The following is a 12,362-nucleotide window of genomic DNA, read 5'->3' as shown; positions in this document are numbered from 1 at the left end:
GGCGTCTACTACTTGGGGTGACTGCGACGGCGCCTGCTTCTTTATGGAGACTACCGCTCTTGTCGGTGTGACAGTGTGAGCCGGTCTTCTTCCTGTTAATGACTGCCGTGGCGTTTACCACTTGGAGTGACTGCGACGGCGTCAAACCTCTTGGGCTGACAGTCGTGGCGTCTACTACTTGGGGTGACTGCGACGGCGCCTGCTTCTTTATGGAGACTACCGCTCTTGTCGGTGTGACAGTGTGAGCCGGCGTCTTCTTCTGTTAATGATCTAGTGGCGTCTACCACTTGGAGTGACTGCGACGGCGTCAAACCTCTTGGGGTGACAGCCGTGGCGTCTACTACTTGGGGTGACTGCGACGGCGCCTGCCTCTTTATGGAGACTACCGCTCTTTTCGGTATGACAGTGTGAGCCGGCATTTTCTTCCTGTTAATGACTGATGGGGAAAAAATGGATACTTTGATGGAAGACTTGGACGATTTTTCATTAGGTATAAACATGCGTTGGGGTGCCCACAGCTATTTTGGACACCTCCGCCGCTATACAAAGTTTTCCCGAGATTACCAGCGTCCTAATGGCTCATCAAAGGCACACCTTCCCGATCGGCCGCTAGTTGCATCCATGAGGTCGTCCTCTGTTGTAAGGATGGACTTTTCCTTTCTCGACTTCTTTGCCACTTTGAGGATTGCATGTTGCATCCCTCGCGGCCTATCGGATGTTGACCACCTCGTCCCTCTCGTCCTTAGAGACGAGCTTATGCGCTTCCCCCCGGTCCGAGACATAAATCAGTGTTAGGGCCCGGATAGACATCACTGCGTCGGCCTCGCTCAGAGTGACTCGGCCTATGAGAACGTTGTAGGCGGACGAGCCGTCAATGACCACGAACTCGGCTAGGACATTCTTAGCCGCATTCCCTTCGCCGAACATCATAGGCGATCCCGATTGACCCCGGTGGTACCGGTAGGCCCCGGAGAAGGCTGTATAGTGGATTGGTGCGGGGGGCTTAAGTCCTGACTTTCGGACCGTGGCCGAGGAAGCACTCCCTGAACATGATGTTCGTGTAGGCGCCTGTGTCAATCAGGCACCTCTTGACCAGGTGGTTGGATATGTCCAAATTGACTACAAGTGGGTCGCTGTGAGGAGCGATGACTCCTCCGTAGTCCTTTCTTCCAATAGTCATATCGGGGATGTTGGAAGCGGGGATCGCTGTGTTGGGCACAAAGTTGATGGCCTGATATAGCTCGTTCAGGTGCCGTTTGTGCCCATGAGCGGACCCTCCGTTCTCGTTGACCCCGATGACAACATGGATCACTCCTATCCGTTCGAAGACGGATTTCTTATCTGAGCTGCCGGCGTCAGTCTTTTGGCCTTTGGCAACGTACTTGCCGAGGCTCCCCTTCCGGATCAGTTCTTCAATGGCATTCTTGAGATGCCGAGTTGTCGATAAGGTGACCGGTGTGGCCGTGGTACTCACAGTACTGGCTCGTGTCACCGTCTCCCTTCGGCTTGGGGGGCCTTTCCCACTTCTGGCCCTCGTTTTTGCTCAGGGCGAAGAACTCGGCGGCCGATACGATGAGGGGAGTTTTATCATTATACCGCCTCTGGTGGTACGTTCCCGAACTCCACCCGACGCCCGTCGAGTCTGCTTTCTGGCAGATTTATCGACCGTGACCTATTATTGTCACGGCGTCTTTCACCAGCACCGTGACCGATTATTGTCACGGCGTCCTTCATCCAGGTTGTCCTCCCGGCGCTCTTCTTTTTCGAGGGTTTGGCCTCGCTAGGGCCTACCCGGGTTTTGTGATAGTCCTCCACTTTAATGGCTTGATCGCCGATTTCTGGCGCGTCAAGGTCGAGGCCGCCGCATTTGATGAGCTCGTTTTTAGGTCTCCCCTTGGGAGGCCTTTCATCGGGTGAAGGTCGCCGGTTCATTGTTCACTCACGAATTCTTCGAACCTTGGCGTCGAATCTCTTCACATAACTTCGGAGAGACTCGCCTCCCTCCTGTCTGATAGTCAGGAGGTCCGATGTCTCCACGGCCCTCCTCTTGTTGCAGGAATACTGGGCTAGGAACGTGTCCTTCAGGTCGGCGTAACAGATACCGACCCGTCGGTAGCCCCTTGTACCAACTCGTGCCATCCCGTGCGGTGTCGTTGGGAAGATTCGGCACCAAACCTCATCGGGTTGCTCCCATACTGACATGTGAGACTCGTAAGCCTCGACGTGGTCGGTTGGGTCACCTTCTCCTTTGTATGCTATAGGTGGTAACTTCAGTTTAGTCGGCACCGGGATATCTAGGAAGTAGGCGCTGAGGGGCTGTCTGACCACATGTCGAACGACACGCGGCGATCGGCTCCTCGCATTCCTAGTCCGGCTTCTCTCCTCGTAGCGAGAAGGACTTCTCCTCCGACTCTGGTGAGTCGGGCTTCTTCTCCAACTCTGACGAGTTGGGCTTCTTTCGCTCCTCCGGGGTGTGCCTCGTTCGTGCCGCGGCGACGCTGTCTTCTCACGAGTGCGAGAAGGACTTAGGTCTACCACGACCACTTTGGGCTCCTCCGGTGTCTTGACAGGGTCAGCTTCTCCTAATGCTCCGTTCAAGTTTCTTGGGGTCACATTTTGGGCCCTGGTCTCCTGGACGGTTTCCGCCGCTCTTGTCGGCGTGACAGTGTGAGCCGGCGTACTCCCATTAGGTCCGGGGAGCATCTTGATTTCTTTGCGTCAACCACATGTCCCATGATGGTGACCTGGTCGGCAGGCAGCGGAGTGTCTGGTATTATTGGCATCCCGTACTCCGGTTGAATCACTTGACCGGCGGAGGGTTGCACAACTCCAAATTTGTGGACTGTATCATCTTGGTAGAATTCGGTTTCGTCAGTCACGAATACCTCTTGTTGTTTCGACATCTTCTTGGCTTTTGGGGTGGGTTTTTTGTGTGTATATTTTTTGTTTGGGACTGAATGTGACTAGCTTCTAGTGTCGTCCCCACAGACGGCGCCAATTGTTCCGGGTGTAATTCCAGAGCAAGTATTGTTACCACCCGTGGCTTGTAGAATGATGTCTTGAGTTGAATCCCTCTTGTCTTTATCGTTCCACTCGGCCTCTCCTGCAACAATGAACGAGGCGGGGGCTTGGCTTTGTGCCAAGCGTACTCACTCCGACGCTCAAGTCGGTAAACTTAAGAGATAAGTTGTTACTTGGCTAAGGATGTATTGTAGAGAGATAAGGAAGATATTACCAGATGAATAGTGATTCTTAGGTTAATTTATGGATCCTTTCCTCAATGAAGGTTGAGGAGTATTTATAGACTTTCACCTTTTGTCACGTAGTGGCCAAGTGGCCAAGTGGCTAGCAGGTGGAAAGACCGTTCTACCCTCGGCCGATGGACCTATGGCAGGCCGGCCGAGGGTCCTTGGATATGGGTACGCGGATATGTGTCCCGGCTGGCTGGTTGCCATGCCGAGACCAGTGACAGCCGATAGGCTGCATCGGCTAGGCTGTCTAAGTCGTTGACTTTGCTGTGGATATCCTTGACCTTGCTCAATGTGTTGACTTGGTCAGCGGTGCAGAATATGCCCCATCAACGTCTTTATCAGGATTGTTAAGATCCTTATGTCTAGTCTCATTCCAAATCTTAATGCTATTATTACATAAAAGGATAAGTTTCGATATTAAAATGAAGCTTGCGAAATGTAGGAGTTGAGAGGTCTCGGGTTAGGTTCGACTACCACCGAGGCGATGATCACTTGGCCACGCTGCGGCCCCCAAAGGGGTGGCTTACATGGTACATGTGGTGGTGCGGGAATGCATGGGCTTGGGGGACTCAACCTCCTCGTCATAAAAAAAAAAAAAAAAAAAAAAAAAAACATCATTAAAAATAATGTCATTTCTATAGAACCATGCATTCCACCAAATAAATACAATCTTAATGAAATCGGCTTTTGGAATTAAAATTTTAAGATGATTAAGTTTCTCTATAAAGCTCTGACTTGCAATATTATCGTATATTGCCAAAAAAATTGTTAAAACTAATGATATTCATGTCTTGGATGACTCATGCAATCAATGAACACTTGAAAAAGAAATGATCTTTATCTTCAATTGGATGATTGCACAAAACACATTGTGTATTTTTTTGTTATTCAAAAGCATTTTTACTCCGGAATTTACTAATTGTCGCTACATCTCTCTTACACTTCTATGACACGTCAACGAACCGACTTTATTTGTGAACCAACTTTAGACAATACGCGTTTTACTTTCCTCTTTTCTTAGCGACTTCATCTCTTTTATTGATCGGGCAAAGGCCCGCTTTTGGCCGGGTGTGTTTGTGATATCGACTTCTTTTATATAGCCTGAACTTCAATAGGGCCGCCTTTTGACGATAATGTGACGCCGACCTAACCCAACCCGTAACTAGGGATGGCAATTGTGGTCCAAACCGAACTGAACCCGAATCGAACCGAAGGAGAAAATTCGATCCAAGCCCACCTTTTAAAAACCCATAACCAATCCACTTTTTAAAACCCATATCCAAATCCACTATTGGAAAACCCGAACCAAATCCAAACCCGATCCATTCATACCCGAACCTGATCCAATCAAATATTTTTGAAAATTTAGGCTTTACTAAACTTGAAATTTCAATTTTTTTTCATATAAGATTAAATTTTTATATAGTAAATCAAGTTTCGTATTGGGTTTTGGATTATATGGTGTATCGGATATGGATTTGGAGTGGGTATAGATTTGAAAAAAGTATAATAGATCGGGTATGGATTTTAAAATTTTGGATATGGATCGGGTTTGGTTATAGATTTGTGATTCAATAAGTAACTGGATCGGGTTTGGATTTTGCAAAACCCGATCCAACCCGACAAAATTCATTCATTCCCTTTCATCAGCTAAGTGCTAGGAGCCTAGGACTATCTTAAACAGGATTCGAACCCAGATCACAAATATTCCGTCTCGCAATTTTACGAAACAGAAGGATATGATCAAATATCTTGTGCGACTAAACTTTGCCAACATCCCAACTCAAGTGACCAAACATCGTTTCATTCATGCCATACAAGCAGACCAATACGTAGACTTAGTCGAACGCTGTATCGAAACCAAGTCTCTTATAAATGGCAAGACAATTCATCAACACCTCCTCAAGAACAAAGATCACCATTTTAATGGTGGTCTTTATTCTATTATGCTGGAAAAACTATGCCTTTTGTACTTAAAATGTGGTAGACATGATATTGCACGCCATGTGTTCGATGAAATTCCGCACCCAAGTATTATTCTTTGGAATATGATGATTAGGGGATATGCTTGGAATGGACCCTTTGAGTTTTCAATTGATTTGTATCGGAAGATGGTTGAATTTGGGTTTGTTCCTACGAAATTTACGTACCCTTTTGTGCTTAAGGCGTGTTCGAGTTTGTATGCTAAAGACCGCGGTGAGGTGATTCATGGACATGTTTTACGACGTGGGTTTGAGGTGGATGTTTATGTTGCTACTGCTTTAGTTGATTTGTATGCCAAATGTGGAGAGGTAACTCGAGCGGAGAATGTGTTTTCTAGGATGCAAAGTCGCGATATTGTTGCGTGGAATGCTATGATTGTGGGGTTTTCAGATCACGGGTTTTATGATGATATTGTAAGATTGGTTGTTGATATGCAGAAGGAAGGAATAAGGCCTAACTCGTCTACTATTGTAACCGTCTTACCAGCAGTAGCGCAGGCTAATGTATTGTGTCATGGGAAGGCTATCCACGCGTATTCTGTGAGGCAGGGTTTTAGCAACGCGGTTATGATAGGCACGAGTCTTTTGGATATGTATGGCAAATGCGGGTGTGTATCTTATGCAAGGACGATATTTGACTTGTTGGGTGTCAGAAATGAAGTTACTTGGAGCGCGATGATTGGTGCTTGTGTTATATGTGATCAGATGAGAGAAGCTTTGAAGTTGTTTGACCGTATGTTGTACGAGGATGGTAGTGGTCTGTCACCAGTTACTCTCGGTTGTGCACTTCGAGCGTGCACACAGTTAATTGACCTAAAATACGGTACAAGAATTCATGGTCATATTACCAAATCAGGGCATCTGTCGGATTTAATGGTTAGCAATACCGCTCTTTCAATGTATTCCAAGTGTGGTGCAATACATGATGCTATCAAATTCTTTCAAGTAATGGAACCAATCGATAGAGTCTCGTATGGTGCAATGATTTCTGGATGCGTGCAAACGGGTAACGCTCAGCAAGCATTGTATTTCTTTAGAAATATGCAATTTTCAGGAATAAATCCGGATGAGGCTACAATGTTATCTCTGCTACCAGCTTGTTCTCATTTATCTGCTCTGAAATTCGGAGTTTGCGCTCATGGGTTTTGTATAACCAATGGTTTTGTGTCCGACACATCAATCTGTAATGCCCTGATTGATATGTATTCAAAATGTGGACGGGTTAAAGCCGCTAAGGAAGTTTTTGATAGGATGCCTGATCGAGACATTATCTCTTGGAATTCTATGATTGCTGCGTATGGTATTCACGGCCGAGGGTTAAAAGCATTGTCTCTGTTCAATGAATTGAGAAATGTTGGTTTAAAACCCGATGCCATAACATTCATCAGTCTTTTGATTGCTTGTAGTCACTCAGGTCTTGTGGAAGAAGGGAAACTCTGGTTTGATGCAATGGTTACAGAGTTTCAGATAGTTCCTCGGATTGATCATTATATATGCATGGTCGATCTGTTGGGTCGAGCAGGGCAGTTAGACGAAGCCACTAGTTTCATAAATAAAATGCCATTCTCGCCCAACGTTCATGTTTGGAGTGCCCTACTAGCCGCGTGTAAAACCCACAAGAATGTCGACTTAGCTGAAGAGGTATCAAAGAAGATTCAAAGTTTGGGTCCGGAAAGTTCTGGCAATTTTGTGCTTTTGTCTAATATATACAGTAATGCCGGGAGATGGGAAGAGGCGGCTTTAGTTAGAACCCGGCAGAAGGACCAAGGATTCAAGAAATGGCCAGGATGTAGTTGGGTCGAGATTAATGGTGTTACCCACGCGTTCATTGGAGGAGACGATTCCCATCCACAGTCGGAACAAATCTACAAGAAACTGGAGAAAATGCTGGGGGAAATGAAAAAGCTGGGATATCAGACGGCGAACAATGAGGTGTTTCAGGATGTCGAAGAGGAAGAAAAGGAGCATATCCTTCTCCATCATAGCGAGAAATTAGCTATAACCCTTGCTATTATTAATCAAAACCCAAGCGAGACGATTTTTGTTACTAAGAATCTTAGAGTATGTAGTGATTGTCATGATGCCATTAAGTATATGACTCTTGTTGCTAAGAGGGAGATCACTGTGAGAGACACTAGCCGTTTTCACCATTTCAAAGACGGTGTTTGCAGTTGTGGAGATTTTTGGTAGGATCGTAGGTCTAATAGAAACATCAATTATGTGATTGCTGAAAGTCTGAAACTGTTTTCCGCCATAAATTAAAACGGTTCCATATAATGATTCATGGTAACCGAGTTTTCTTTGCCACTTTTGCAGGATTTATGATCTTCCCTCTCGTTTGTTATTCAAGAAATGTTAATTTAGCGAACTATGTACAACTAACTTCGACTTTTCATAATATAAGAGAACTGAAAGTAACCGATCTAAATTGCAATCGAAACTGGGGGTGGTGCGGAGGGGAATTCGACACAAACAGCAACCTGCAAGTGAATAAGCACATGTTCGAAAGTTCTCTACTTCTATTTACATTTTCGATATATAATGTTGCTTGAAAAATACACTAACAAAGTCGAAACCTTAGGAATTACTCGGTAAATGTATCTTCACTGCTCAAACCCAGTCAAGATGATTGGATTTGTACTATAAATCACTTGCAAAATATTCAAATCACGAAACAGCTTATCCTCAGAAGAACTCGGGAACATTAAAAACGTTTTCCGAGCTTATTACACTACATTGGCTGGTATTCAGAAAGATTCCACGGGTTTTGGAGCAGTCTTTAGCTGGGATGAAGCTGTATCCTCCTGACCTTCCAGTTCCTCGAAAATTATTGGTGCCGCCCCTGAGATCGACTTCCTACAATGAAAAAGCGGATAAGATTTCCGAGTATTATAAGCCTATAAGGTGCCAGCCAAGGCCAGAATTCGTAATATTGTCTATAAATGCTTACCTTTGGGGAACACATGTTTCTTCGGACAGTGCCTTTTCCAGCCTTTCCTCAAACGGAGTAGCGTGCCAACGGACTTTCTGATCCTGGAAAACCCACAGGTATTTATTTAGCAAAGCGAGATATGTCGAATTGAGAATGAGGGTGTGTTTGGATAGCAAAAAAGAAGGGAAAGGGAGGGGAGGGGGAAGGAGGGAAAGGAAGGGGAGGGAAGGGAGAATGGAGGAGGTGATTTTCCTTCCAAATCTTGCCTTTGTTGGAGAGAAAATAGATTGGCTTGGAGGAGGGAAATGGAGGGATCCATTTTCCCTTCCCTCCTAATCCCTCCACCTCCATTTTGCTAACCAAACAATGGATTCCCCATCCTTTCAAATCACTCCCCTCCCTTTCCTTTCAAATCCTTTAATCCAAACACACCCAGGGTGTATTTGGATTGAGGGATTTGGAGAGAAAAGAAAGGGAGGGAGAGTAGTGGATTTAAAATCTTGTTTGGATAGCAAATGAGGGTGGGGGGAAATGAAGGGGGAGAGATTTGGAGGGATTTAATTTCCCTCTTCCAAGCCTAATCAAAAGCTCTCCACAATAGGCAAGATCTGGAGGGAAATTATATCCAAACACCCACACTCCATTTCCCCTCCCCTTCCCTTCTCTCCCTTTCCCTTCCCTCCTTCCCCCTCCCCTTCTTTTCCCTCCACTATTGCTATCCAAACGCACCCTGAAAGTATGAAACCGTGTTATGAGAGTGAAGAGAATAACCTCCTTGTATTTAGTCGTTGAATTTGGAATTCCATTACCATCAAACCACTTTGGCGGAACATGGGGAGTCTTCTCTTGTTCATTCCAGTGTGCAGCAACCAAACCAATAATAGGCCTCTCCCCGGGAATATTTCGACCATTAGGCTTTCTGATGTTCTCTTCCTGGTTTGGTTTCAGCCATGACGATAAAGTTGCATCTCCTAATGACTCGTTATTCACGAGTTTTTGACTGGACCCCACAACAGGCGAAGTAGTTTCAGGTGAAGTAGTTTCTGATGTCTCCTTCAAATCTTCAAGCTGAGATAAGCCGTCAATAGGGTTCAAGGTTGTGTAGACGTACTGGGATCGTATTCTACCATTCCCTTGAGTTAGACTTTTCATACTTGTTGCATAAACTGTTCCAGGTGTCTGCATGTCGTCTGTTATCTTTCTTGGGGTAGCATACGGTGAAGCCTTCATCACAGAGCTCGGTACTTGAACATGTGATATCTCTGAATTCTCTTCAGGAGTCTCTGGTGATTTTGAATTTGCACTCTCAAAAATTTCAAGCTCTTCTGCCGGAATTGCTGCAGGAGTGTCTGGTGCAGACTCCAGAGCATTCGGACGCCTTTTCATTTCTGATTTCTCCACTTGATCAGAGAATTTGACTGCTTTTCGGATTTCTACGGGAGTCTGAGGTAGAGTGCCGCATGCTTTTAGAAGTCGAACCTGGTAATACAAAGTACACACAACTGATACCAGTAAATATCCTTTTCCCCAAGCAATAAACCATCACCCTAGCTGCAATTATAGTAGGAGGAAATTTTCCGCAGAAACTACTGAGAAGACTCGTAACTATTATTCAAGCTGGATTAATGCAGACAAGCATTCACTTAAACTTTCACAGAATCAGTGGCAGCCCAAAGATTATAATTCTGCTAATATGGTTAATGCGGCTCATAAGACATATCCTCCAACTAACATCTCATAATGGTTTTTTAGCTATAATCGGCTTTTGGTTTACATGAAGGGGTGGTCACAGCGGTATTGGCATCCTCTAATCGGTACCTTCTTTTGCCAAACATGAACGAAACATACCTATAGGTGACGCTATACCAGACATGCTCACAAGTTCGGTTCAGCCTACCGTCCTACATCAGGCTTTCAAATATTTTCAACTCAAACAGCAAAGAGCCCAAGACTAACAAAAATAAAGACTTTTCAGAGTTATGCACACGAGTACTTTAGGAGTTAAACCTCAATTTCACCATGGACAAAAAAATACGACAAAGAAATAACATGTTTGAACAGAAATCATCAAGAATGATCATGAGAATGTACTTCTTCCAGGAGGCTTTCATCCACACCCGACCTAGCGACTGGCGGTACAAGGTTCTCTTGGTCTGTCACAACACATTCTTTTTTCTCTGTGCAGGTCCGACATTAGATCAATTAGTAACAGCCATAAAGTTAACAACACTTATACGGTTATACCAGCATTTAACCTTGAGAAAGATATGTACCTTCAGCTGTGAACAAAGACGAAAGATGAATCTTTTCCGCCACATGTTCCTGAATCATCAACAATAAAACTTAACCGCGTATATTTCAACTCCAACAGAAACGCAACATTGCAAATGTTCTTTGACAAAAGAAAACTGATCCAAGAATTGTTAGGAGAAAGTTACAGAAACGAAGATGACTATGAAAAAATCAAGCCAGTGTACAAGAGAGTCTAACAGCAAGATTCCGCGACTATATAACTCCAGAAAACACGAGAAAGAAATCTATTTTTTGTCCAAAATTCCATCCATTTGGCAGAAAAACACAGCAAATTACTCTGATCAGTCTACAACCACATCAGAATCATCAAAGAACTCAAATTTATTTAATCTAATACGTATCAAAATTACTACGATCAGTCTAAAACAACATCAATCATAAAAGAACGCAAATTTGATCAATCAAATATCCTCTAACATCTAACCAATTCAAAAGAGCAATGTTGCAAATTACAGAAAAAATTCAAATATTGACAGCAGAATTACTCCGATCAAAATGAAAACAACATCGTCCAAGAACGCAGCTTTAATCAATCGAATATCCTCTTAACATCGAATCATTTTGACAGAGCAATGCAGTAAATTATATAAGGAATTCATAAATTCACAACAAAATTACTCCGATCAAAGTGAAAACAACAGCATCATTCATCAAAGAATTCAAATTTAATCAATTGAATCTTTTCAAAATCTAATGGTTTTGATAGAGCAATGCTTCAAATAACATAAAACTACGAAAATGCTAGCAAGATTACTCCGATTAAAGTCGAAACGACTGGAACGACATCAAAGAACACAAATTGAATCAAATGTCTCGTAAATTAATCACAAATGACAGCAAGATTACTCCGATTAAAGTCGAAACGACTGGAACGACATCAAAGAACACAAATTGAATCAAATGTCTCATAAATTAATCAAAAATGACAGCAAGATTACTCCGATTATAGTTGAAACGACATGAACAACATTAAAAAACACAAATTTAATCAAATGTCTCATTAAATAATCAATTTACTCCGATTATAGTCAAAACGACGGGAATATCATTAAAAAACACAATTTTAATCAAATGTCTCGTAAATTAATCAAAAATGACAGCAAGATTACTCCGATTATAGTCGAAACGACAGTAATAACATCATAGAACACAAAATCAATCAAATGTACGATAAATTGAAGAAACAGAAGTGACGAATACAAACAGTAGCGTTCAGAGGAGGAGGAGGAGAAGAATCAGGGACGGAGCGAGGACGAGGACGATTAGGATCGTTACGAACACGGAAACAGTCGAAAAAACAACCCATGGCAAGAAAAGAACGCCAAAGAGAAGCGAAAACGTCACAGTAAGTTAATGGCATGTCATCTGAATTTGAAAGTAGTATTGTTTAAGATGAAGGAAGAGGTTGAAGGAAAATGATGTGAGTTTAGGTGAATTTGAAAGATGAAATGATATTTGATTTTGATTTTGATTTCTTGAGGGTTTCACTTTCAGACATAGGAAAGGTAAGACTCAAAGGAGAGTATATATGTAGTACTGTGTAGTCAATGTAGGAGTGAAGGAGTCAAGGTGTTTTTGAAATTTTGAGTTGAGAGGGAAATTAATGTGTTCTTGGATCATGGAATTATGGCCCATTGGACCAATTGGATGACTATTATTGGCTTATTTGGATTGATTTTGTTGGATATAGGCTTTTTTTTTTAATTTTTGAATCGAATGCTGGTAGAATCAATTGAATAAAGACTTCGTATTAAGTTCAAATTAATCAGTATAGATTTGAGCTAAAATGGGACCTGAATTGAAGTAAACTCGATGAAACGTATTTGGTAAATAGCGGATTAATTTCAGCATAAGCAGATTGCAAAAGCAGATTATAAAATATTG

The 12,362-nt window shown here is 43.3% G+C and overlaps 2 protein-coding genes across 2 annotated transcripts; one reads left to right on the top strand and one right to left on the bottom strand.

Moving 5' to 3' along the window:
• The first annotated feature begins 4,797 nt into the window (after positions 1-4,797).
• LOC141610787 (pentatricopeptide repeat-containing protein At3g16610) lies at positions 4,798-7,540 on the top strand. The gene has a single exon (XM_074429049.1). It carries the CDS (start codon positions 4,991-4,993, stop codon positions 7,421-7,423), a length of 2,433 nt encoding a protein of 810 aa, XP_074285150.1. The 5' UTR covers positions 4,798-4,990; the 3' UTR covers positions 7,424-7,540.
• A 155-nt stretch (positions 7,541-7,695) lies between these two features.
• LOC141610788 (protein JASON-like) lies at positions 7,696-12,044 on the bottom strand. Its single transcript, XM_074429050.1, has 6 exons — positions 11,683-12,044; positions 10,439-10,487; positions 10,257-10,342; positions 8,937-9,644; positions 8,184-8,266; positions 7,696-8,089 (listed from the first exon to the last, which is right to left on the bottom strand). The coding sequence occupies exons 1-6, from the start codon at positions 11,836-11,838 to the stop codon at positions 7,981-7,983; spliced, it is 1,191 nt and encodes a 396-aa protein (XP_074285151.1). The 5' UTR covers positions 11,839-12,044; the 3' UTR covers positions 7,696-7,980.
• Positions 12,045-12,362: the final 318 nt, after the last annotated feature.

This window comes from Silene latifolia, chromosome 11, assembly GCF_048544455.1.
Source record: "Silene latifolia isolate original U9 population chromosome 11, ASM4854445v1, whole genome shotgun sequence".
In the NCBI taxonomy this organism is placed as follows: domain Eukaryota; kingdom Viridiplantae; phylum Streptophyta; class Magnoliopsida; order Caryophyllales; family Caryophyllaceae; genus Silene; species Silene latifolia.
The sequence above is the reverse complement of the archived record's forward strand: the minus strand, read 5'-3'. Positions and strand labels throughout refer to the sequence as shown.

Bases quoted from the DNA above. Each gene is read 5' to 3' on its own strand.
- LOC141610787 (XM_074429049.1), top strand. From the start codon at position 4,991: ATGATCAAATATCTTGTGCGACTAAACTTTGCCAACATCCCAACTCAA.
- LOC141610788 (XM_074429050.1), bottom strand. From the start codon at position 11,838: ATGCCATTAACTTACTGTGACGTTTTCGCTTCTCTTTGGCGTTCTTTT. The intron at 10,343-10,438 runs GTACATATCTTT...GGACCTGCACAG, and splicing joins GTCTTTGTTCACAGCTGAAG to AGAAAAAAGAATGTGTTGTG. The intron at 8,090-8,183 runs GTAAGCATTTAT...TTTTCATTGTAG, and splicing joins GAAACATGTGTTCCCCAAAG to GAAGTCGATCTCAGGGGCGG.